The following is a 26,146-nucleotide window of genomic DNA, read 5'->3' as shown; positions in this document are numbered from 1 at the left end:
CCAGTCTCAATGCTAAGAGTTGTATAACTTATTATAATGGGGTATTATTTTTAATTTCTACCGAATTCGAACCTAGTTAAAAAATGTGAATAAGGAGGGAAATTATTCTATGTAAGTTTACAGGAAAAATTTTAAACCCAGAAAAAAAACTACACGAAAAAGTACAAAAATGTAAATCCGGAAATTGACATGCTCCATAAAACACACATAGTTTCAATCGGTACATGTTTTTGTCTGTAGATTATTCCGCTTACTTGTTCAATACAGAGAGCTTATGGCAGCTAAAAGGGTGACATACAGAGATGTTTAAAAATGTTAACAGATCTAGATCTAGAAATATTATTACACATGACCATGGTGAGGATATCTGTGCTTCAGTCCTGGGAACGATTTCTTTTGCCTACAATTAAACTCTGTGAGATTTATCAGTTTGTTTTATAAGCTTCTCTTCAATGTTATGCTTTATCATTAGTCCTTTTATTTTCATCTTTAATTTCTTTCATTACATTCTCTAATTTTGAAAATATTTAGATCTAGATACCCAGAAAAGTAAGGGGTCTCTATATGAATGGTTGATGCCACTGAAAAAGTTTAAAGTTAATCGGAGTGAAGTTTGACTTCGAGCAACCCCGGCCTTCGGGTCACGAATTTTAGAAAACAATATCAACTATGTAATTTTTTTTCAAAAAAATCTCTCTCTTTGCTACACAGGATAAGAACGAAAGCACAAGATCAATTTGGTTGAATATAAAACGCGATGCCGTATTTTTAAATTACTTTTTGGGGACAATATATATAATGTCCGAACTTATAAATTAATTCCTTTTCCTTTGGGATAACTTAAAGTAAACTAGAAAAAATAAGAATAAAAGAATCTTTCAATTTACTCAATGCTTATACATCCTTTAACGAAACATTATAGATTTTCCCCCGTCTAAAGCACAAAGAGAAAAATGAAATAATTCATTGTCTTGAAAAATACACGGATTAATATTAATTTCAGTTTAATCTCATAAAAGAAAATCTACATGTAATACCATAAATTTAGATTCCATTGAATAACAATTATATAATTAAACTGATAAAAGATAATATTGAGAAAATTATTTACATGTATTTAAAGTACTAATGATGAATTGATCATTTATTGCCTTCGTCTTTCCCTCAGTATTTTAAATACATTTTACTTTTATTCCATTGGAATCCACCCAGGATAAATGAAATCATCAATGGAATTATTTCGGAACTCTTTGGCAAAACCAGTTCCGGGTCTGAAGATGTTCTTATAAAATATACTGGTTCCTCGCGCCATCCATCCAATCCACCAGCCAAAAGTCCCAACCGACATGATGGTATGATTAGCCAGAGAAAGCAAAGCCATATCTTCTGCTGGTGAATTCCCTGTGGAGTAGTACACATTTGTTTCGTTTGCTAGGGCCTTTTTCGACCACCCAATATCATTTGAACCAACAATAAACAATACCTTTTGGTATTTTGTTTTGAAATAGTTCATGGCATTTTGATAATACGTTTCATTTGGTGTAAGTTTGCCGTACTTATAATGCCCCGCTGTTGCATAATCCCCTCTCCGGATATGTATACTGACAACAACATTATTTTCACTTGCACTAAACTTCATCTGATTCAGGATCTCTCCCATCTGTGTGTAAGCTTTTTTCCGTATTGGTTCTTTGAAAGTTAGAATATCCCGAATTTCCTCTTCATATTTTATCCAGTATTTCCATGACTGAAAGAAGCCATCAAATCTCACTCCTTTTGAAGGAGGGACACTGAGCAGCTTCTCGTCATATGACAGCCCCCATCTTTCTTTGTGTAGGGGTAGTTTCGAACACGCATTTTTCGGCTTTTTTATTGCCGAAAGTGTGGTCTTTTGAATATCAAAAATTTGAAACAATTCTGAGTTTTCAGGAACGATAGGGTATAGTTTCTTAATCTTTGCTATTACGTACAAAAACACGTATTCAATCATAAGATTTCCGAGTCGCCCTTGAAAATTTACACATACAATTTCATTAGAGTTGTTGTTGTCAAATATTTGTCTCTTCTTAATGTGGATTTCCTTAAATCTTTTTTCAGATATCCCAAGCGGTTGCCAAGTTTGTGGTTTATACACGTGAAAAATGAAGAAAAGACACACAATCCCAAATGTTACCAAAGGAAAACATTCTGAAAAAAGGTATTTTAATTAAACATATGTGAAATGTTTATTCGATACCTAAAAAATACATGAATAATTTTACAAATACTTTGTTTATTCAATTTTCTAGAAAAGTATAATCTATTTTGTTCAGCCTTAATAAATATTTATAATAACTGTACATGGATATAGTTTGAACTGTCTTGAATTCTTACTTCTTATATAAAGTATCCGCATTCCGGCGTCAGCTTCTGAACATTATCTGCAAAATAGGTATCAGTAATCTCATAGTTTTTTTTACGTTGAACAATATGAAAAATTCATCCAAATAAAAGAGCAACATTTGGGTTGGAATTAATTAGTGATTTGTTTTAAGTATCTTAGTTCTTGGTAACTACAACAACATCTACAGTGTATCTGAATATAAGACTACATTGTTTTACTAATATTTTATCCTAGGTAACTATAGACTCCTTGATAGTGCACCATCACGGAAGCTCAGTAAGTAAATCGGTCGAGCTGCAATCTGAGGGCCGTTGGTTGGCACGATAAGATATCTCACTGATCCATGAACCTGATTGCTGAAAAGGGACCTTATTAAAGCCCTTAACGTGACAATGATGCCTTTTCTATGTGTATGGATGTCAAATAACATACACTCAAATGTTTTACACGCTAGACAAATCAAATTAAGACTTGTTTATAAGAATTGTAAATCATACGCGACGAGCTTAAGTGTCTCTTACATCAGTATTACAACGTCAATCGTGATTCATAATGTTCCTTAACGTCCAAACTTAACATTTATTAGGTTTTCCTTTTTTCGGGGATGAGGCGCGATATTTTAAGGTATTGACAAAGCTCAAGATGTTCAAAACTTTATTTTGACAATAGCTCCAAAACAACGTGAGGTACAAAGTGAAAACTTTTACAGTTTATAAATATATATCATTGATAAACAGATAAAAAGTATCATTTGAGAACAAAAATTTAAAATATATATTTTTGAGGAAAAAAATATCATAAAAACATTTGCATATATTTTTTTATAAATGCACCTGCTCAATACTGTACTTTTAGTGAAAACCATCATTGTAAAAATAATATATGTTTATCAATGAAGGGCAAGTTGGACGTGAATGGTCTCTGAAATGCTCTTTTCGAAAGCATGAAATGTATAAAGACAAGGCCCCTATAAAATTCGCCATTTGCAATGTACTTTCGGTTTCAAGTCTTACCATTTAGATAAAATAAACTGGGAAAACAGCTCTCCAGAGGCTATCGAATTCAAACTTGCCCTTCATTGATAAACATAATTTATTTTGTTTCTACTTATGTCATTCACTAAATGAACGGATATACTTGGGTGTGATTTATAAAAATATATGCACTTTTTAGAAGAATTTTTCCCGATGAATATTCTTATTAAAGCATTTGTTATCAAGTGATACTTTTAATCTGATAATCAATAATATATTTAAATCTGTAAAAGTTTTAACTTTATAAACCACATAGTTTTGGGGGTATTGTAAAAATAATTTTTTGGGCATTTTGTCCTTTGGCAAAACCTTAAAGTTTCATAAAAGATCAATTTATCCAAAAATTTATTTTTACAATAGCTCCAAAAACTTTGTTCCAAATTTGAAATTGGACAAGGATTTAAAAAAAAAAATACTGAGGGGAGCAGGACAAATGTAGTTTAAAAGACTAATATTGTCAGTGGCATTCTTTTTAAATTTTGAAAAATCTTGTAATACCTGTAACTTATGACTTTTTAAGAGTAGCTCGGGTTTTTTGGAGTGCTTGAAAGCTTTTGGTTGCTGAATAATTAAATGAATATACCTTAGAGAGTATGTGATGCTTGAGGATTGGGAAATGAAATTATGCGAGAAGGACATCAAGATACTCCTCTATGGGTTTTGTTGAATTCTCCTCAAATGTCGGGGGTCTTGCTGTACGCCTTAAGTCGGAGTGGTGTATTTCAAAATTGTGAACGTTATTGTGAAAGTTTAACATCCATACAAGCACAATAGCACAGCAGAATATAAATAGGCCATATCTGTGTTTGTTTACCATGCTCCACTTCTGTAAGAAAAAAAAATAAATAGGTAATCAAAGATAACAAAGCTTACATCGACTAATGTAAATTATACACATGTAAAGAAAAACCAGTTTCTTTCTTTTCTAGTTAGAGTGGTATGTTAGGAGGTTTAATTTAAGTAGGACACATAATTACTTGAGAATGGATCTCTTCCAAAACTTTTTAACCAGTTTACTCCTATAAAATGTAAAGCACTTCCAGCATCCGAAGCAAAAGTGATATTGACCATCTCTAGTCATAAGTTCAAATAGTTGATTTTTTTAAAAATCTACCTGCATTTCAGCAATATAAAGCCAAGGTTGCTTTACACTTTACTGAACACCCCGTGTGTCGAGTGAACAATTGAGGTGTCAACGACCAACCATTAACAAGTCTCCAGTGGTAGATAATCCATTGGAAAAGTGCTATTCCTTGAGCATTTATAAATGTTTACCATTCAAAAATTCGTTATCTAATCGCATAATATGTTTTCTATCTATAAAGATACATCGAGATCTGCTTTATATGTCAAGCACCCCTATCACTGTTAGTAAAAACACAAACACACAATTCTTAAAATAGAGATTGGGGCAATTGTCAGTGATTTTTCTATTTCACAAAAAACTTTATTCTGAACGTTTACAACATATTTCAAATACGATTAACCCTTTTAAAATTTCAACTCAATCTTAAATCATCCCCAAAACTTGTATGAATGTCCACACATTAATTCATAAAACGCTTGTTTTTAACTGCAAAATTTAATTTAAAAAAAAAACATCAGATTGTTTTTAACTGTAAAAGATAGACATCAAACTTTTCAAACAGTTCTTGAGGCGTGCATTTTTAAATGAACTCTTCATAGGTTTGCCACAAAAGAGGGATATAGAAAAAGTGGGTTTCTTTTTAACAGGTTAAGTATCTTAAAATACCTTACTGAAGCTTTTTGAGAAATATTAAAAAGTTCCAAAAGTTTTATATCTGTTAATTATATTGATATTTTGAAATTGCTTTGCTTAGGTTAATACGCTACATAATCATACAAATTTACATCTAAATGTAAATCTCACTAAATGATACTCCCCGCATCCAATTTGAATATTGTGGCAAAGTCCACGTTTTGCTCTGGGAGACCCGAAATAAGTGTCCGATCAAAAAGTAAAATAGGATATGCACAATGGAACTATGTCACAAATATACTGTGAAAGTTTTTTTTTTAATTTTATAAATTTGTTTAAGAGGAGTTGCAGATAAGAGATGGGTACCCAAAAGCGAAACAAATGGACGTACAGACAGACTTACAGACGGACGGACAACCTGTTCACTAAATACCTTTCCGCTTTTCAGGCGGAGGTATAATCATGGACGTTGCCATTATAATAATTTGTGAGGCGGGTGTATCAGTTAGTGAGCTCTGAGTGCTCACGGTTACTCTGGTTTCTACTATACTAATAGATCTAAAATACGACTGACCGTTTCCTCTAATAGAGAAACGAATTATTATTCCCCCGCTTGAAAAGTGGAAGGGTATATAAAAATCGTGATGTCCGTCAGCCATCTATACGTCCGTCTGTTACGCTTTGGGGTACCCATATTTTATTCACAACTCCTCTCTTACCATTTAATAAAACTTTCACAGAATCTTTTATTACATATTGCCATTGTGCACCTCCTATTTTACTTTTTGATCCGACACATATTTTGGCCTTCCCAGTGTAAAACATGGACACTGCTATTATATCCATATGGGAGGCGGGGTATCATTTAGTGAGCTCATTGCTCACAGTGCCTCTAGTTTTACTAGGTTTCCAATATGCTTTTCCATTTAACACCAGAGGACAAATTTGTTTGTTTATCTGCGTATAGAAGGCAGACGATTTTGGCTTTTGTTGCATTAAAATAGCCTTTTATCTGTTAAAAATTTGCTTGTACGCATTTAAAAATTCATTATTTTTTATGAATGTACGTTACCAAATCAGTTTTCTACATTATTTTATTGTCTTATCGCTTAAATCACCGTGTTTAAATATGAAGGGGAATCTGTGGAATTTAACAGCCACGCTAAATAAACAGTGTTTAAACAGCGAAAATCGACACATGTGGTCTAAATAAGTATTTCAATCTATAGTCAAATATTCATTTCAATTTCACAGGTTTAAAACATGTTTTTGATCTGTATTTTTTTTTAATGAGAATAATATCTGCGGCATTTCTCTGTTCTCTGCATGATATCGTAGTAAAATGTTCGATGATTATCATATAATTTCATCTGACAAAGAATGTTGATCAGAATTGTATGGATTTTTTTCTTGGTTAAATGGCGGTATGGTTATATAACACCTGCAGGGGTGTGTAGACCTCGATCTTGCATGACTGGAGTGTGCACTGTTTGCTAGAGACTTAAACCTGAGGTCTGTTCTACAGAGCGTTTCTATCGGAGGTAAAAAGAACGTCCGCTCTGTTGAACAGGGCTATTGAACAACAAGTGCAGTTTTTTTCTCTCAAGGATCAGCTGAGCACAGTGAAAATTCAAGTTAACTCAGAGTCGAATATCATGGATATGGAGTAACCCATATCTTTAGTTATATAGAGCAGCGTTTTGTGGAATGTATTCCGACCTATTATTTTTATAAATTAAATCTTTTTGCACTCATGTACGCTGATGATATGGTAATTTTTGCAGAAAGTGTAGATAAATTACAATCTATGTTAAATACACTGCATGTATAATTATACTACAAAATGGGATCTAACAATCAATATATAAAAGACTAAAATTGTTATATTTAGAAATTATAATTACACAGAAGCAACTATCTAGACTACACAAGGTAGAAAGGCTATGTTCTCTTTAAAAGCTAAAACAAGTGAAATGTATTTGAATACAGAGACAAACATGTTGTCTTTATTTGACACTTATGTTGCTACTGTATTAAACTATGGATGTGAAATTTGGGGTTTTCATAATGCAAAAGATACAGAAAGTGGGCATTTGCAATATTCAAAATATGTTCTAGGTGTAAGAAAAAATACAAACTCTGTAATGATCTATTGTGAAAGTGGAAGACATCCATTGAAGGTAGTAAGGTTACTTAGAATTATCAAATTTTGGTTCAAGGTGTTAAAAAGTGAAAATTGTATTCTGTTAGCCTGTTATAATATGCTACTAGAGAAATATGAAAAGAATAAGTAAAATATAAATAATTGGGAAACAAACATAAAAGGAAAATTGTTTAAAATTAGGCTAGGTGACGTTTGGTATAGTCAGGAAAGTATTCAAATGAAAACACATTTCCCTATCATTAAACAGAGGATTGTAGGTATTTTTATCCAAACAAGTTTTGAGCAAATAAATTGCTAATCAAGATGCAAAAGGAGTATTCCACTTAAGTATAGTAACGAGGTCCCTTTTTTTACACTCTTGGTTTACTGGTTACATATGAGCAAAGAGTATTTTGTTTGATTTCATTGTGTATAACAAAGTATTTTCAATGTTCAACAAAGATATTTTACTGAACCTTTACACATACAATATACACATTATATATCAAGCTCGACTCTGAACAAACCTGTGCTCGGTGTTAACGAAAGCTATAAAGTTTGTATCTGTCAGTGATTTCTTTTCATATTCATGAAAATCAAAGGACCCTAACTTCAGCATGCATCTTCGTATGCTGCGTGTATCTATTATTTGACATTTTAGATGATGACTCAAATAATAAAGACATTAGTTAATAATAAAATTTAATTTTTAAGGCTTTTGATAAATGTTCAAAATTTGACGAGTAACCGGGAACCACAGATAAGCCTTATTGAAACTTGTCCTTTATGAGCATATCACTGATAATTTTTCTTTCCAATATTAATTAACAAAAGCTATTCCTACCAAATATATGAAGTAATTAAGTAAAATACGTATGTCGTCCCATAACCTAGCTATTGAATGTGGTTGTCACAAATATATACCAGCAAATGATAGATATTGTGAAATGTGCCATTTAAATATTGAGGATGAATTTCATTTTATTTTAAAATGTCCTCAATTTAGTGATATTAGATGTCGAAACATTAAGAAATGTTATTGAAAAAAACCTTCAGTTTTCAAATTAATTTATCTGCTTAGTATTTACCTCCATCATGCTTTTGAAGTACGTAAAAGTGTCACAAAATCAATTTCTGTCAAAAGTTAAGGATAAACTTTATATTGTTTAAGTTTATTACTATCTACCATTATATATCACATATGTTTAATATATATTACCATGTCAAACAACCTATCATTTGATGTATGTTATATTCACTTGAATAATGCTATTAGATGTATGTCTTGGGCAATAAATCTTTCCATTTGAGGTCCACTGTTTTTGTAAGATATACATATGAAATGATACTAGTTTGTAAATATTACTGTTTTATCGTGTCAAAAACTTGATATAAATACATCACCGGTAATTGCCTAGTGGTTTTCACTTTAAATTTTTAAACTTATATATGAGGCTCACAATAGGCGAAAATGGGAAAAAAAAAACTCTTTAAGTTTACATTCAAGAAAATTCAAAGATGCAAAATTGTTTCAAAAGCTTAAAAAGCAAGAAATCTCTATGTTCTCTATGATCTATGTAAATTATTTTTTTATTTATGCAAAAGCTTAAAACATTTATATTCAATACTGATACTGAATTACTTAAATATTAACTTAGAATTGTTTTCAGAAAAATAGCTCGAACCGTTTAAAAAATGAAATACACTTACGTGGTTTGAAATTAAGGTGACTTGCTCCACGGCAGGGCAATGACCTACATTAAATCACCTTTATAGAAAAAACTGTTAAACTAGACATCTAGCTATTTATGCGTTCACCTTTGTGCATGAAAGACTTACACCACCGACAATCCAGTAAAAAGTTAAATTAATAGGGCGAGAAAATTTTAAATCCTTTAACAAAGTCCACCCGCTGACGTTGAAAAAATCTAACCACCATTTTGTCAACTCTACCATGCATGAACCATGAAGTGTTTCCTTTTGATTCTGATTGGTCCATATAAATCTAGCAGATGCATCTATCCGTAAATTTATAATTATATTTTTATCGACAAATCAAGGTGTTGTCCTTGCCATTTGGAACATTTTAAAAATTTTATATGCATAAACTGACATTGATACAGACATAATTTTGAGTGATATTATTACTATCACCATGAAAAGTAAAAATCCAGATTTTTATTCTGAAGTTTTAGTTTATAAAATGAAAATTCTCAGGTTTTAAAAGTGGGGCCATCGGGAAACAAACCTTATAAAATTAGGAGATTTGCAGATTCTTTCTCAGAAATAGATTTTAATTCGCTTAATCAAAGTGCTGTAACAAAACACTTTTTAAAAGTGGAAAGTGTTAATTTCGAGGAAGGTTAAAACTCGATGTTTTCTCATGAATTTGCTTTTTTTGTAGCAACTTAACTTCCTTGCGTTTGGTTTCCCTGACTTTTTTGCGTGGACCCTGAGATCCATGCAGTAAATATATAAGCGAGGTTAAACCGGATGCATAAATTTGCTTTTTTGTAGCAACTTCCTTGCCTTTGGTTTCCCTGACTTTTTTCAATTTTGCTTTGACATTTTTTTTTACATGAATATTCACTACACCTAGAAATTTTCCTAAATTGAATTTGGATTAGAAATACATATTTCACCTTTATTTCACTCTTCTTTTTTCTTTTAATACCGTCCGATTTTCATCTGTTATCACTGCCGTCCGATAATATATCGGACCGAATTGTACCGGACTGGTAAATATTATTATCGGACGGCTACAGGTAAGATTTTAGACAGCAAAAACAAAGGCATGCCGTCACAGCAATGTTTTAAAATTGAATAAATTGCTCTGTTGTATTTTATTTTCACTTTTTCACTATACGAGACTAATTTCCCGAGGTGAAAAAGTAGATCAAACATGGAGTGATAATTACGCTGAGTTAGAATGTTGTGATGACCGTGGATAAAAATAGTATGTGATAGATTTGTGTCGATTCAATGGTTTTTATTTAAAACTGTGATTATATATTTTCATAACTTTTTATTAAAATAAAAATAAAGTTTTCATCTATTTTTAATGAGACTGTAGCTAAACTACAGGCCTATACTTAAAACAAAGGAAGAGAAAAATCGTAGTAAAATTAGCATGTTGTTTCGTTGACTATATATATTTTTTACTTTAAAACAGCAATAAATAGAAAAATGTACATCCTTCTTGCCTTGTCATCAATATTCAAAACTCTTTTGATGCAGTGATGAATTATGTAAAAATCTTGAGTGTAAAATCTTGTTTACTTGTGTGCCAAGTGATGTGTGTGTTCTAAATCTTGAAATATTCAAAATCTTGTGCCAAAACTGTAGGAGGAGTATATATTTTTTGATGTATATGAATTTCACAGAAATTTCTATTTTTGTGTGTGTTCTAACCAAGGTATATTCAAAATCTTGTTCATATTCGAAATCAAAAACCGATGCACAGAAATATGTATCTTAGTGTAGTCTACTTGTGTGCCAAGTATTATTGAAATCAGACCAAAACTGTAGGGGGAGTAGCATTTTGAAAGAATTTCACAGAATTTTCTACTTTTAGTAACCATGGCAACACCGTTCATCGAAATCAAAAACCGATGCACAGAAATATGTATCTTTTACACGTAAATAATATTTATAAATCATAACTTGTGTGATATATCCAAGTTATATTTTTGAAATTGGATATTCAAATCTGTAGGAGGAGTTTTCGTTTAGCATTTTTGAAAAATTGTTTACAGGCAGACAATGTTGGCAGAAGGACGGACGTTGGCCGGACGCATTACTATCGCATAAGCACTTCTGGTCTCTGACCAGTAGAGCTAAAAATAAAGTTCTGATCTATTTTTAATGAGGGAATTAAGCGGTAAAGTTGAACAACGGTCAATTACTGTTGTGACGCTAAATGTTTTACACGCCATAAAATAATATTTGTAAATCATTGAACCCAAAGCTTTTCGCTTAATATTTCAGATATATCCTATTAGGTGAAAAATTATATAAACATTTTGGTTTTTGTATTTTTGGGGTTATATTCACGAACAAATACAGTACCTAGCTAGAGAACATTTTCTTTTTTGGGCTACAATGCATATGCTCTTGTTTGACTAATATCGAAAGTATTAACAAGCTTTTAAAATCTGTGAGGTATTACATGTTTATGGATCAATTTAGGTAATGATTATAAATAAGAGAGTATCGATTCATTATTTCAGCACATGGGTGCCAGACAGAAATTGGAGACAAAAATTCTGTTTCAGTGACCTAAGATTGGCTATAAAAAATTTTTTTTTCCGCTTTAAAAATAAATTAGATTATACGCGTATTATCAAAGTTTCAAGTTAAGATTTAAAAATATGAATCATTTGGTAGGCTTAATACAGTAAAGACTTGAATATTGAACAATGATAAAAGCTATTAAAAAAGCATCCCTTTATAACTCTTTTTGTTTTTAAGATGCCCATGACCAGAGAAAGAAAATTCAAGGAAATAGTCAATTTTTACTTTAAATTAAATGTATCTTTTTACCAACACTCTTATCCCAGGGGCCAAGATATTCATAATTTTGGAAGAGGCACTCTCACTCATCACAACCAAGCTTTTGGTATGTTTCCTTCACAATAATGGACAGAAAATGAGGTTTATATTAAAAAATTATATTACATACTATAAAATAAGGTAAATAAATATATTCAAAAGAGATTCCCCGACCCCGGTTTTTTTTTAAAAAAATACATTAATAACTTACCATCACCATACAATTAGTTTTTCTGTTAAATACCCCGGGGCAGAGAAGTTGATTTGCCAGAAAGAATGTATCTCCACCATATATATGAAATAGACACCACAACATGAAACTCTGACCTTTGGACCTCCAATTTCACAATTTTTGAGGAGGCATCCTTGATCATTATCATTATTTTAACATGCATTTAGTTTATCTGCTAAATACTTAGGAACAGAGAAGATTCGATCTTCAAATCGATTTACAACAAATTAAAGCAATTTCACTAAATAGTATATGGAGTCCTATTTTCCCTACCAGGAACCCAAATCGCGGAGTAAAGATATTCACAGATATGAAAGAAATGCCCTTGCTCATCATGACTATCTACTTGCACTCTTCACTGTATTGTTGATCTGCGCAATACCCAGGGGTAGAGAAGTAGTTTTCAAAGAAATTAATAAAATGTACGTCGCTATATCATTAATAGAATGCCCCTCATGCGGAACCCCTCACCCTGAGGCCACAAATTTCAAAATTTTGGAAGAGACACCCTTGATAATCAAAGCCATGCACCTCATAAATCTTTACATATAGGTGGAAAGAAGATTTCTCAAAGAATTAATGTTTAGTTATTTGTTGTTTAACGTCCTTCTCGAGAATTTTTGCTCATTTAAAGACGCTATGCCACCACTTGTCAGTGGAAAACTGCTAAATTTTGACCTGACTATATACTTGCGGGCGGTAGGAAAATGAAGCATAGAAGGATTTGACCCCGGGGCCATGAATTTCACGTTTTTAGAGGACTCAATGCTTATTACAATCATGCCAACGATTTAACTGCTTGATGTCCAGGAGTAATGAAGATTTTTATAGGTTGCATTAATTTTAGTGGTATTTGGCCTATTTGCTCTATCTCTCAGGCCGCAGGGGAGCAGGGACAATGAGTAAGCTTAGGTGACCTTCAAGTCTGTAAAACAGTGTGTCGTGCTGTGCAGCCTTTTTAAGGACATACGCAACGTAGTTTGAACTTTTTTTGTCTTTTTCCATGGAGTGGAAGAGTTCCAATTCTTGAAGGATTAGTGTACCTTATTTTAATGTCTATATATGGTGTTTTACACTTCTTCTAAAACATTTTTGATAAAAGAAACATCTAGAATATGTGTTTATTATTTTTTATATATTTTTCTTTAAATCATCCAAGAATTTTCATCAACTGAAATCTTTTAAAACACCCTGGTAATGCATGCTGATTTTTTGTCTATGGACATCTGATGACACTATTATCTTAATTTAGGAATATCTTGAAAAACTATCAGTGGGTAAGGTACGTTGCATATGTCCTTAAACCGTACATGTATATTTACGATCAGTCAAGCATGAAGATTTAATTATTAAATCTTTGATTGGGTATGAGACATTGGTGGAATGAGAATTTAAAAATAACACATAAACAAGAAATGTCGGGCAGCATTTCCAAGATAGCTATTTTCATGAGTATCTTAAAATTGAATTCTAATATCAGTTTGAAGAGAAACAAATAATCATCTATAAGATCTGTTTAACAAGATTACAGATGCAAACAGAGCAGCTCATGTAACTTCTGTATTTTTTTTTATACATTAAAAATTACAGCTAGAGCACTTTTTAAGCTCACGTGGTTTGTCGCACAAATTAAAGGTCACATTGTTACAATGCGAATTTGTGTAACAAGGCAACAAAATATATCTTCAAAATGATATTTGAATTAATTGAAATCTTATTTCATTTAATTAAGTCATAATTTACACAAATTAATTGGTAAGATTTTGATTTGCTTTTGGCTGAGGGATTTTGATACCACGTACTTCCCGTTTCAGACTGTAAATATATAATAATTTTCTATTCAACAGAAACAATTTACTTTATTTCAAATACTTTATCATCCTATCTATTGGCATGATTTCTTTAGGCAGCATTGTCTTTTTTCGGAGCCATATTTCGATAAAACCAGACGAGTATGGCAGATGTGCAATACTTAGAATAAAATTCTCACCTTGAACAAGTCAGTTTGAAAATTCACCTAAATAGTATTATTATATTAACCACTCTTAAAGCTTTCAGAATTATTTTTCGATGGAATTTTGGCACTTTGGAAGTTTGTTTTCTTGTGAAACGTCTTGATTACCATATTCAGACCATCCGGCTGTTCTTTTTTTCAAATATACATGTATTACCTTCCCTCGAAAACCTGCATATAAAAGTTTGCTAGGGCACAGCATAAAGTTAATTAATACCGAGCATAAGAATTTCATGATACAGAAGTACATACCTGATTACATATTACATGCATTCCGTGCATCTAATTATCTATTCAAACTGTAACTCATAATAGAACTGTTGATACACTGTATGGATTTTTTCAAAAGTTTTTTTCAAATATTACTATCCTGAATAAAGAAGACACTGCAACACTGTAACACATATCAAATGTGAGGAAAAAATACCAAATATTCACAAAAATGGTCAGGTTTAAACATACAACTTCTGCATATCTTTTTGTGATGTAAGAAGGCTTTTTGGGATTAAGATAATTATGTTCTTTGGAATTTAAATTGCCAATAAAGGTTTTGGTCAGCAATCACGTCATGACATTTATTTTACCTCAAACTTAATCTGTTCAAACATTGACATTCAACATAAGTGCAAGAGTACTAATTTGCACTCTTAAAACTTAAAGGTACTTGGACACAGATTTGAAGTTAATTTTTTCTGTATAATATCACGAATTATATATTTTAATACCATTTCACACAAAAATTAATTAAAAATCTTATTTCATTAAAAAGAGATTAAAACTTTAAATTTTTTGGCGGGTTTGATTGACACATCCTTGCACTTTCACAAATTTTAACTTTATTCTTTATCCTTAGTAGACCATCATGCTTTTCGGCTCATTAACTGGATTAGACCATTTTTTGCTGTCAGCACCTCTGTGCGCAATCGCAACAATATCCATATAAGGTAGTTTCCTCGACCTGATGAAGAGAAATCTTCGTCATGAACAGGTCGAGGAAACAACCTTATATGGATATAAATATAATGTATCAGTTGAAAATCGCTTTAAAATTGGTTAAAAATAAACATTTTTATAGTTTTTCGTCATAAACATATGTCCCCCCCCCCCGTGTCACACAAAAAACTTTGGTATGAATTTGTGAAATAAGATTCCATATAACCTGTAAAAAGGAATTTTTGTGACACGGGGGGGGGGAGATGTTTTAAAAATATTTTTGCCTATGTTATGTGTTTTTAGTGAGGCCAGTTATATTGAAATCTATTTCGAAGGGAATATTTTGTGAAAGGCTACTTGTGATCAGTAATAGTGAACAGATTGTTGTCTGGGAATATTTTATTCGTGAAAATGATAATCGATGCTGAAAAGACACAAGAAACACGTCCGAAGTTTGATGATAAAAAGTTGGAGGAATTTCGGTCGCTGGAAAGGAATGGATGGATCCGATGGACTGAGACACTTGTCCGAGCCAGTTAATTTGCAATTTGATCAAAAATATTCCACGGTTTCAGTAACTAAAGGCATACTTATCGTAAAACACTGATAAACACGGAGACACTGGCGACAGCTTTATATTGAACTACGAAAACACCGAGGTGTTTTGCAGCTGTTCATGGCATGATTGCAAAGATATTTTCCAACAGATTTACACATTTATCGTGAGTAAAATTTAAAGATAAAATAAACGTTTATCATGAAAATTTAACCAAAGGTCTATCCAAAAAATAAGGATGAACGTTAGAGACTGTGCAGCTGACAAAAGTGAAGAAAATGTAAACAAACGCTAGGCTCCTAATTTTCTCTATGTACACAGGTTGAATCGATAGCCCAAAACTGTATGAAATACTTGTTTACATTTAAAATAAAATAATTATCATTTTACTTGCTTATTTTATTCATTTTTATACACGAAAAGCAAGTAGAGCAGGTCATTTTATAATTTATGTACCGGTAGATATTATTGCGCCGTGTGATTAGGTCACTTATTGACCTCTGACCTCTGACAAACTTCATACAGAATTGAAGATATTTTCTCTCTGTATGTTTATATAATGGAGAGATACCACAAATGTATATATTATCGCATAAGCTCTTCTGGTCTCTGACCAGTAGAGCTAAAAATAGTTCCCCATAAAACTTGCTTCTTTTTATACCCCCCGCTTGAAAAGCGGGAGGGTATATAGTAATCGGTATTTCCGTCCGTCCGTCCGTCTGTCCGTCCGTCTGTTACGCTTTGGGGTACCCTTCTCTTATCCGCAACTCCTCTCATACCAATGAAGGAAATTTAATGAAACTTTCACAGAATCTTTATCACATATTTGGGGAACATATTTTGGATTTTTCTTATTATTATGTTCAAAACATGGACATTGCCATTTTATTGTTTCTTATTATTATTATTTTTTTTCTTATTTGTTCTCCGGTACTTTTTTGTCCGCGAGTGTTCTCATTTCACCCAACTGAGCTAAAACCTTTTTAGGGTTAATAGGTGTGTAGTGTAGGTGTGCGGAACGAAGGTCATTTTGTGCGCATACGCCTGCACGTTTGAAATGATGAATTGAGTATATATTTAATATAGCTATAACTTTTAAAATTTTTGATGAAATGCTTTGAAACTCATTAAATAAGGATATATTAATAGTGTTAATGATATGACATGGTCAAATTAGCACGAACTCACGCGCATGCTCGTGCGCCTTGCTCTGATTGGCTGAAACAAAAATCTCAATATCTCTTTTGTTTTTCGAAAATGCTTTGAAATTTTTAACATTGTCATGAATATATATTTAATATAAAAAATTTCATGAAATCTTTGGCTGAAACTTTAAATGGTTATATCTCCTTTGTTTTTTGACGAAATGCTTTGAAATTTAAAACATAGTCATGCATTAGGATATCCTGCAATATGATATACAAAAACTTTCAAGAAATCACGCGCATGCACGTGTGCTGCAATCTGATTGGCTGAAACTTGAAATGGCTATATCTCCTTTGTTTTTTGACGAAATGCAAAATTCAAAACATTTGTATTAATATCCTGCAATATGATATACAAAAACTTTCAAGAAATCATGCTCATGCACGTGTGCTGCAATCTGATTGGCTGAAACTTGAAATGGCTATATCTCCTTTGTTTTTCGATGAAATGCTTTGAAATTTAAAACATAGTCATGCATTAGGATATCCTACAATATGATTTAGGGAAAAAAAACATGAAATCACGCGGATGCACGTGTGCTGCAATCTGATTGGCTAAAACTTGAAATGGCTATAACTCCCTTGGTTTTCAACCAAACAGGATGGGATTTACAACATAGATAGATATAAGGGACTCCTACAAGAAGGTATGGTCATCATGCACGTGCACGTACGTGAAGCATTTGGAATGAGTGAAATTCAATGGGTGATTTTTAATACTTTTGGACTAAATGCTTTAATATAGAGTATATTTAAATAAATAGAAAGTGTAGATAAGACGATATGATCATTACGCACGTGCATTCACATGCGCACGCCTGCAATGTTAAATTTAGAATATAATTGGTATCCTTCTGGGAAAACGTTGTTAAAGTCAAAAATGCACAGATGTTGTCTTATTTAATAAGACTTGCATGGAATATGGCACCAAAAGAGAGTTGGGGAGCGTTTGGGGAACATCTGTAACGGTTCCCGTTACAATTAGCACTAGTTATTATTATTTTTCTTCTTCTTCTTCTTCCTGGGTACTTTTTTGTCCTGTGGAATGATCTCGTAAACTATACATCCGACTAAGGTGAAATGTTTTTAGGGTCAGTATGTAGATTTGCGGAACGAAGGTCATTTTGCGCGCAGTGCTTGCAAGGGCGTGCACGTGCAACATGTGAAATGACCGATTTAATTGATATTGGTGTAACTTTTTAAATTTTTGATGAAATGCTTTAAAACTTATAACATAAGGATATATTAGAAGCATAGACAATATGACATGGTCAAAATAGCAAGATCTCACGCGCATGCACGTGCGCTTTGCTCTGATTGGCTGAAACTAAAGTCTCAATATCTTTCTTGTTTTTTGACGAAATCCTTTGAAATTTTGAAAATAGCCATGCATTACAATATCCTACAAACATATAGCAATTATCATGAAAACACGTGCATGCACGTGCGCTGCAACTTTGGCTGAAACTTTAAATAGCTATAACTCCTTTGATTTTTAACCAAACAGGATGGGATTTGGAACATAGATAGATATACTGGTCTACTACAAGAAAATATGGTCACCATGCACATGTATACACGTGCATGTACGTGCGCTGCAATCTGATTGGCTGAAACTTTAAACAGCTATAACTCCCTTGGTTTTCAACCAAACGGGGTTTTACACAAAAATTGTAACGGACATCTACAAGAAGGTATGGTCACCATGCTTTTGCGTGCACGTGAAATGAGCAAAATCCAAAAAACACTTGAATGAGCGCATCTTTTTTAATACTTTTGGATTAAATACTTTAATATTTAGTATATTAAAATATATAGATTGTGTTGACAAGATGATATGGTCATTACACACATGCATTCACATGCGCACGCGTGCAATGCTAAAATTTGAATTAACTTTGTACACGTCTGGGTAAACGAAGTTAAAGTCTCAAATGCATCGAGTGTGTCTTATTTAATGAAGCTTCATGGCACCAAAAGGGAGTTGGGGAGCGTTTGGGGAACATCTGTAACGGTCCCCGTTACAATTAGCACTAGTTACATATTGCCATTGTGCACCTCCTATCTTCCTTTTTGATCTGACATATATTTTGGATTTTCCAGAGCAAAACATGGACACTGCCATTTTATTCATATGGGAGGCGGGGGGTATCATTTAGTGAGCTCATTGCTCACAGTACCCCTAGTTGATTTTGTTAGCAGTTTTCACATTTGAATATTGTATATATTTGCTTTGTTTAACTCAAATTCTATATCAAAATTCAAATAAAAATTGAACTGTAATAGGGTTATGAAGTTAGACACATTAAAATATCTTTCCTTTCTGTGCACTTCACTAACTAAAAGGATGGGAATATATATTATTACATAAATCTTTGCTGCAACCCGTTATAACGCAACCAAAGTTCTAAGTGTTCATCTAACATTTTTTTTATTTTAAAGAACAAAATAAATAATTTCTTTAATTCATGGTTAATGATTGCATATTTCAGTTTGAAGTTGCGTAAAGTCCATGTAAGTATCTCGTCAGAAGTTTATGCAAAGTGTCAAGGAAATGGTGTACCCTCAAAATGAAAATTCACACAAAATAATCTCCATTGGGTAAGACCACCACTCGCTCTAATTACTGCAAGACATTCTTTACTGTTGGATACCATGTACCCCTGAAACTTCTTCTGCAACACCTTGCATAGACTTTCCAAACCGTTGAAATTGAGTGGAGGGGGGGGGGGGGATTTAACATTTTTATAAAAAAAATGTGTTCAATGGGATTAACTTTGACAGTGCATCATCACTTTTTGGTCAATATCCTTGGGCGTTTAGCACATAAGGACGCCGCTTTGAGGATAATTCATTTCTTATCACTTTTTATACAAAAGCGGGAGGGTATGTATTCGTTGTGGCAAGTCCTTTCATTGGATATCAACAACTTTGATCTTTTGACCTTGCCTTAAAGATTTACGTACTCATGAAAAAACTTTAACCTTGACCATAAATTTTGAACGTCTGGGTCCGTCTGTTACTTTCATACTTCACATCTCTTATGTAATCCTTGTATAAAACTTTCATGAAATTTGATGCAACTTTCACAGAATCTTTATTACATATTGCCATTGTGCAAAACTTTTTATTTTGGCCATAGCTTTTCGGACACATATTTTGGGTTTCCCGGCCACAGGAAAAAAACTTTTTCACCAGTTATAACCATATGATAGGATGTTCATATTACACACAATATCGTCATAAAACATAACATCTCACCCACAAAGACACCGAAAGCGGGGGACCACAATTCTTTGAATTTGCTTGTTTACGATTGAAATTGTTTATTTTCTTGTTTCTAAGATTGTTTCAAGACAATTTAACACTCTTTAAACCTGCTGTGATGCGAAATTTTGGCCTCAGACGAAGATCAAGGTCACTTCTGGTTTGTTAAATTTTGTCCAAAGCTTTCAAATTGTGATAAATTGGCAATGAAAATGACGCACAGCCTATTAATAGAAAAATGGGTTTAAATGGGTTTTGATATTTTTTGTTAATTTTTAAACGTAATATCAAGGACAATTCAAAATTAAAATAAAAGTGAGTAAAACGTGGTGCAAGGATGATCCAGATATCAACACTCCAACGGTTCTCCCATCATTCTAAATGGTCATTTTGCCAATGTTATGTGTTTTTAGTGAGGCCAGTTTTTAAAATTTGATAACGATCACAAAAAGATTCTACTTTCACAAAACACGTGCCGCAAATTACAGATTTTCTTTCAAGAATTGTTGACTCTTTTGTTGTAATAATTTGAAAATATCATAAATTATCATTCTATAAAGTAGCTTTTAAATAAAAACAATTATTAGAGTGAACACTTAGAAGTTTTGTTAAGTGTACATGTTTTAAAACATAATGAAACACTACAATTTACATATATACCAGCCACGTAGCATTGTTTTTGAATGTTGGGGGGGGCAGTCAGAGAAAATTTTTTTTTACTTACCTGAAAAAGTTGACAAGCAAAAAAAAAAAGGGAAAAAAAAAGAAAAGAAAAAGGAAACTTGCCCAAAGTCGAAAATCCTATTTCGTGTGTGTGTGTGTGTGTGGGGGGGGGGGGGGGGGGGTTTAACCAATTATTATACTACATTCCACCCCCCCCCCTTTTTGCTACATAGGCCAGTGATTTCTATTCATCTTGTTTGAATCTATTATTGTTGTCTTTTTTGCGGCCGTATTGATAGATCTGAGGCGTACATTGTTTTTGTCTTGTCTCTCTGTTTGTTTGTTTATCTGTTTGTCTGTCTGTCTGTTGTCAACTTTAACCTGAGCCATAACTTTTGAACCATAGGAGATAGAGACTTTATATTTGGTATACATACTCTACTAATTAAATTCTTTCAAATGACTTTAATGACCTTGTGACCTTAACTGTGACCTATATGCTAAAATAGCTTTTTTCGAACTTTCGCCATAACTTTTGAACCATAGATGATACAGTCTTCATATTTGGTATACATACTCCACTAATTAAATTCTTTCAAACGAGTTCAATAACCTTGTGACTTTGACTGTGATCTATAAACTAAAAAAAGCTTTTTCGAAATTGCTGCAGCCGGGCGCAAAGTGTTTCACAAACACATCTTGTTCATCATAAATTAATAACAACAGAAGAGGAAGCATATGAAATTTGTATTGCATTTGTTAAAATGTGACTTTCCGCATTTGTTCAGTTATTCTATTATTTAAACTATCAAGGAATGCTACGATGGCATCAAACAAAGCAACTGTTAAATCAATATATTAGTACGCATGAATGCACATTAGTGGTTTTTATCCTTAGACATATGTAGAGACTTAAAAAACAGATTTTCCATAACAAAAGAGAAACCAGGAAATCATGCAAGACTAATTTATAAAATATTTAACGCTAGTGAAAAGGATTGAGTTACAGAAACTATATCTTCTCCACTGAGACTGGTTTATGTTGCAGAATAAAAGTATTTTTTTTTTAGTTTCCTTGTATCAGTTGCATCTTGATATTAAAAAAAAATTATACGGAAAAAATCTGATTTTTATTTTATGTTTATTTCTTTTCAAATCTATCTTAAAGCTGAATACGATTCTTAAAAAGAGGAGGAAATTTTTTTGCCCGCCAAACTAGTCTTGTCAAAATTGTCTTTTTCTGGCCCCTATATAGGCGTCGGTTTTCTGTGCTGTATTTCGCTTCAGATTTAATGGAAATCTCCTTTATTGTCATTGTTGCACTTGGAAGTGACAATAAAAGACTTTTGTATGCCTTTTTTCACGCCAGAAAAGTTACCAGATATTTGATATATTTGAGGAAACTATAGCTAATATAGCATAATTAAAATAACGTTTTCAGCTCTAAAAATTAAATTTAAAAAAAAAACTGCCATTATCATGAATGGTCCAATCTTTCAATTTTTGAGGCTTCTATAATTGCTCTAAGTTAATACTATTGAAACTTTCTGAACGAGTTTTTTTAATCTACAGGTATTTTCCCCTTAAATACGAGATTGTCCTTTGGTTAAGGATTAACAGTGACCGTGCCATATAAAAGGCAGATTAACGAACAAGTATTATATTTATAAATACTAGTACACATACACCGTAGATGTATATTCAGTCCTTCCTGCAGGATGTTTGATTTAGCATGAGATAATTACCCAGAACCATGAGTAATGTACAGATATGTTTTAAACATTTTAAACTTTACTTTTTGTCACAATTTACAATTCCTTTATCACTAGTAAAATTCAATTGATTGAATTAAAGGATTTTAGAATTAAAAATAAAAGAATTGGTTGCATGAATAGGCTCGCAAAAACCTGCGTTAAAGGCATTTAAAATGCATTGAAGAAATTCAACCACACCAAAACTGAATTGTCGAAATCTCTTTAGGAAATTAAGCAAGTAGGTTTCCCTGTGAACAATATTTTCTTCTGCAAAGGAGCCAACTTCAGACATCCCTGTTTTTTGTAAATTTAAAAACCTTTGTCTGAGTAACTCAGATAAAAGAAAGATTATTTTTTCTTCCTATCAAGGTATGCATAGTACATTTGAAAGAGTATTGATTTGAAAATGAGTTTCTGTGCATAGAAATGAGATATTTTCTAGATTTTCTATCGATAACTTTTTCAGTTTACAACAGCTGTACAATTCATAGAAGCATTGCACATTTGCATCTGATATTTGCACGTACCTTAAAGAGCGAGTGCATAACAATGTCTGTCCCGTCTGTCCTTCACATCTATACGTCTTGGAAACCATCAATAAACTTCTCTAGTTTAATTAAAGCACCATCTTTCTACAAATTTCAAAAATGATATAAAAAACTAGCACCTTTAAATTTTTTTTTTTTGCTTGCATTATTTTGTTTAAGATTCAGGCGAACTTGGCAGTTCTTTACCTTTTAGATGTAAGATAAGAAACCCCATTATGTAATACATTCACTATAATATATGAATACCCTACGGCTTTCCATACCTAGGAATAATATTTAACCAATAGCGGTAAAGCGAAAAAAAATGTTTTACATTCAGCTACCTTTAAGAAGAGTGGAGTTCTGTCCCTTGGGAACTAAGGAGAGGGGCGTTAATGATATCATACACTGAGGCAGTGGTTGATAAAACTTACCTGCTGACAGATATCAGCTTCCAATATCAAGATTCCGTGGAAATGATAAAAGTTAAAGGGGATCAATAGAAGATTTACGAAGATCCTGAAAATTTACGTGCATATTGAACACTGCAGTGCATCATATAAAATGCATCGTCTAAATGACATTGTACGCAATATTATACAATTAATGGACTATTTTGGTGACGAATATGGTTTGTTATTCAACAGAAACATCGATATTGGCCGAGGCGTAGCTGAAGTCAATACTGATACTTTTCTAATAAATAACAAACCATATTTACCATCAAAAGAGTCCATTATTGTTTGTTTTTATCATTTTTATTTTTTTATTATTATTATTATTATTATTATTATTATTATATAATTTTGAATTGAAAAATAAGACTTTGGATGCTGCATGAAGATACCAATTTCATTAACAAATTTCTGTCGTAGAAAAAATGTACAAAAGTTTAAACCCTTGCCAGGACTGACATGAGTCGAAGAAATAGGTAGCAACTTTAGCTTCGCGAAGCGCTCGAGTTACAGAACCTTTGGATGAGACCTTAAAAACTGGTGCCACATTTCAAGGCAGGCGTAGAAGCGTGATAAAGATCCCTGACTAATCAATGGTCGTAAGTCAGTCTAAGTGCCGAGTAAAGGTCTAAATTTCAAACCCTTCACAGGTATATGGTAACGTCTCTATCTGAGTGAAAATTCTTTAATATGCTCAGGTGACCATTAAGGCCCTTTGGGCTCTTGTATATGAAATTACTTTTTGAAATAAATATTTACATTTCCATTATTTTTGTAAATGTAATTTATATATGTTTTGGCGCCGTTCCAAAAAAACCACGTGCAGGGCAGGACACCACCTAGAGAGAAGCAGGCTTGGAGCTCGTGGATTGGCGGAATCAAAGCATGTAAATATAAGGAATAACTGTCAGATTTTTCGAATTCATGAAGATGTTCAATGGATTGGCTTGTGTGTTAATTTTATGCATAAACGCCTTCGGCGTTTATGCAAATTATCACACAAGAAATAATATTCATGAATTTAAAAATCACATTATTCCTTAAATATATTGTCCCAATGGCATTCCTTGTAAATGATATTCAAAATTTAATCCCTACATGAATGTAAAATTATCCAATCGGACATAAAACAACATGCAACCAATCAATCAATGAAGCCATGCCCTAAAACCAGAACCCCTGCTCCAGACGCCATGAAATTCATAATTTTGGAATAAACACCCATGTTTATCATACATTTAATTATGTACTTACATGTACTTTGTTTGCTTCATCATACCCAGGGACAGAGTTTTTCAAAGAAATAAGACCCTTTCACTTTATTACATGTATCAAGAGAGCCCCCACACCTTCACAATAGAACGGTTGTTCCGTGATCGAAAGTCCGCGTTTCGAACGTTGGGTGCGACCGACCTTGAAATATAAAGCAAGTGTGCCTTCGCCAAGTGCTCGACACGTTGCAGTGAAAGTTGTGGGTCTGTGGATGAGACCTTCAAGTCCGAGGCCCCGTTTCATGTGCTGTTGTCTCTTTCTGAGTCAAAAAAATTCGCAGAGCGTGATTACATACAATCGATCAATAGAGCCAACAACACCATTTCAAAACTTTGGAATAAGCATCATTGCTCACCATAAGTATACTAATATATATTTGCTGAATACACAGGAGCAGAGAAGAATTTTTCAAAGCACAATGTATTTACACTATCTACTTAATCAATTTAATCTAACATCCAAACACCAGACTGGCCAAAATTTAGCAAAAGTCTCCTCCACTGAGTTATTATTTCAATCAATTTTTTTTTATTTGTCATATTGGAGCAGAGAAGAAAAAGTGTCAAAGAACAATGCATTTCCACGCAATTTTCAAACCTCTAACACAGCATTATAAAAATTTGTCTTACCAAGTTTGAGAGGATGAAGCAAAAATATTTGGTGGAAAATATTAAATATTTTTTTTCAAATAAAGGAGGCTTCCAAAAATTTATATATTTCAGAAAAATAATGATTCCTAATTTAAAAGAGCAAATATTAAAATTTAAAATTGGTTGAACAATGAAGGAATATGAGCATTTGGACCTCCAATATGGCGACCAACGGGAAATAACTCTTGCTAAGTCGAAAACCCTATTTAATCAATTTAATCTAACATCCAAACACCAGACCTGATCCTGGAGACACAAATTTTAAAATTTGGGGAAAAGCACAACTGCTCTCCATAACTATGCACTGAGTTATTATTTCAATCAATTTTTTTTTATTTGCTAGATCTAAATACACAGGAGCAGAGAAGAAAAAGTGTCAAAGAACAATGCATTTCCACGCAATTATCTATTTTTATCAAACCTCTAACACAGCATTATAAAAATATTGATTTCTTGCAACCAAGCATGAAACTTTCATAAAGTCTGCAGGCAGTCATACAGAATATACAAGTTTCAGTACAATTAGCTCATTTAGCGAGCTATATTTGGAAGCGTATAAGATAATATTGGCCTCAGCAGTATTTTTTTTTCAATTTGTTATAACAAATTTTTTAAAAAAAACAGATACTGCTGCACTGCCAATTTTATTTATAAAACCGCTTCCCCTAACCTTTGAGTGAGTAATCCAGTGTCTTGATCAAATTCACTTGAATGCGCACTGATCACATGTACAGGGTGTTTCAGAAAACATGTCCCGACTTTGCGGTTTCAATATAAAATTAAACAG

The 26,146-nt window shown here is 32.6% G+C and overlaps 1 protein-coding gene across 3 annotated transcripts; it reads right to left on the bottom strand.

Moving 5' to 3' along the window:
• Window positions 1–1,028: 1,028 nt before the first annotated feature.
• LOC134277610 (galactoside alpha-(1,2)-fucosyltransferase 2-like) lies at window positions 1,029–23,078 on the bottom strand. Of its 3 annotated transcripts, none has more exons than XM_062759934.1 (4): window positions 22,983–23,078; window positions 4,001–4,243; window positions 2,374–2,420; window positions 1,029–2,187 (listed from the first exon to the last, which is right to left on the bottom strand). In XM_062759934.1, exons 3-4 carry the CDS (start codon window positions 2,393–2,395, stop codon window positions 1,190–1,192), a joined length of 1,020 nt encoding a protein of 339 aa, XP_062615918.1. In that variant the 5' UTR covers window positions 2,396–2,420; window positions 4,001–4,243; window positions 22,983–23,078; the 3' UTR covers window positions 1,029–1,189. The 3 variants fall into 3 exon arrangements, with proteins under 3 accessions (XP_062615918.1, XP_062615919.1, XP_062615917.1); XM_062759935.1 differs by lacking the exon at window positions 22,983–23,078 and adding an exon at window positions 14,330–14,397; XM_062759933.1 differs by lacking the exon at window positions 22,983–23,078 and adding an exon at window positions 8,991–9,238.
• Between the last annotated feature and the right edge of the window lie 3,068 nt (window positions 23,079–26,146).

The sequence above is a fragment of the Saccostrea cucullata genome, unplaced genomic scaffold (genome assembly GCF_032062105.1).
Source record: "Saccostrea cucullata isolate Sc308-1 unplaced genomic scaffold, CSIRO_AGI_Scuc_v1 ctg92, whole genome shotgun sequence".
Lineage (NCBI taxonomy): Eukaryota > Metazoa > Mollusca > Bivalvia > Ostreida > Ostreidae > Saccostrea > Saccostrea cuccullata.
Note: the sequence above shows the minus strand (reverse complement) of the source record. Positions and strands in the feature narration are given on the sequence as shown.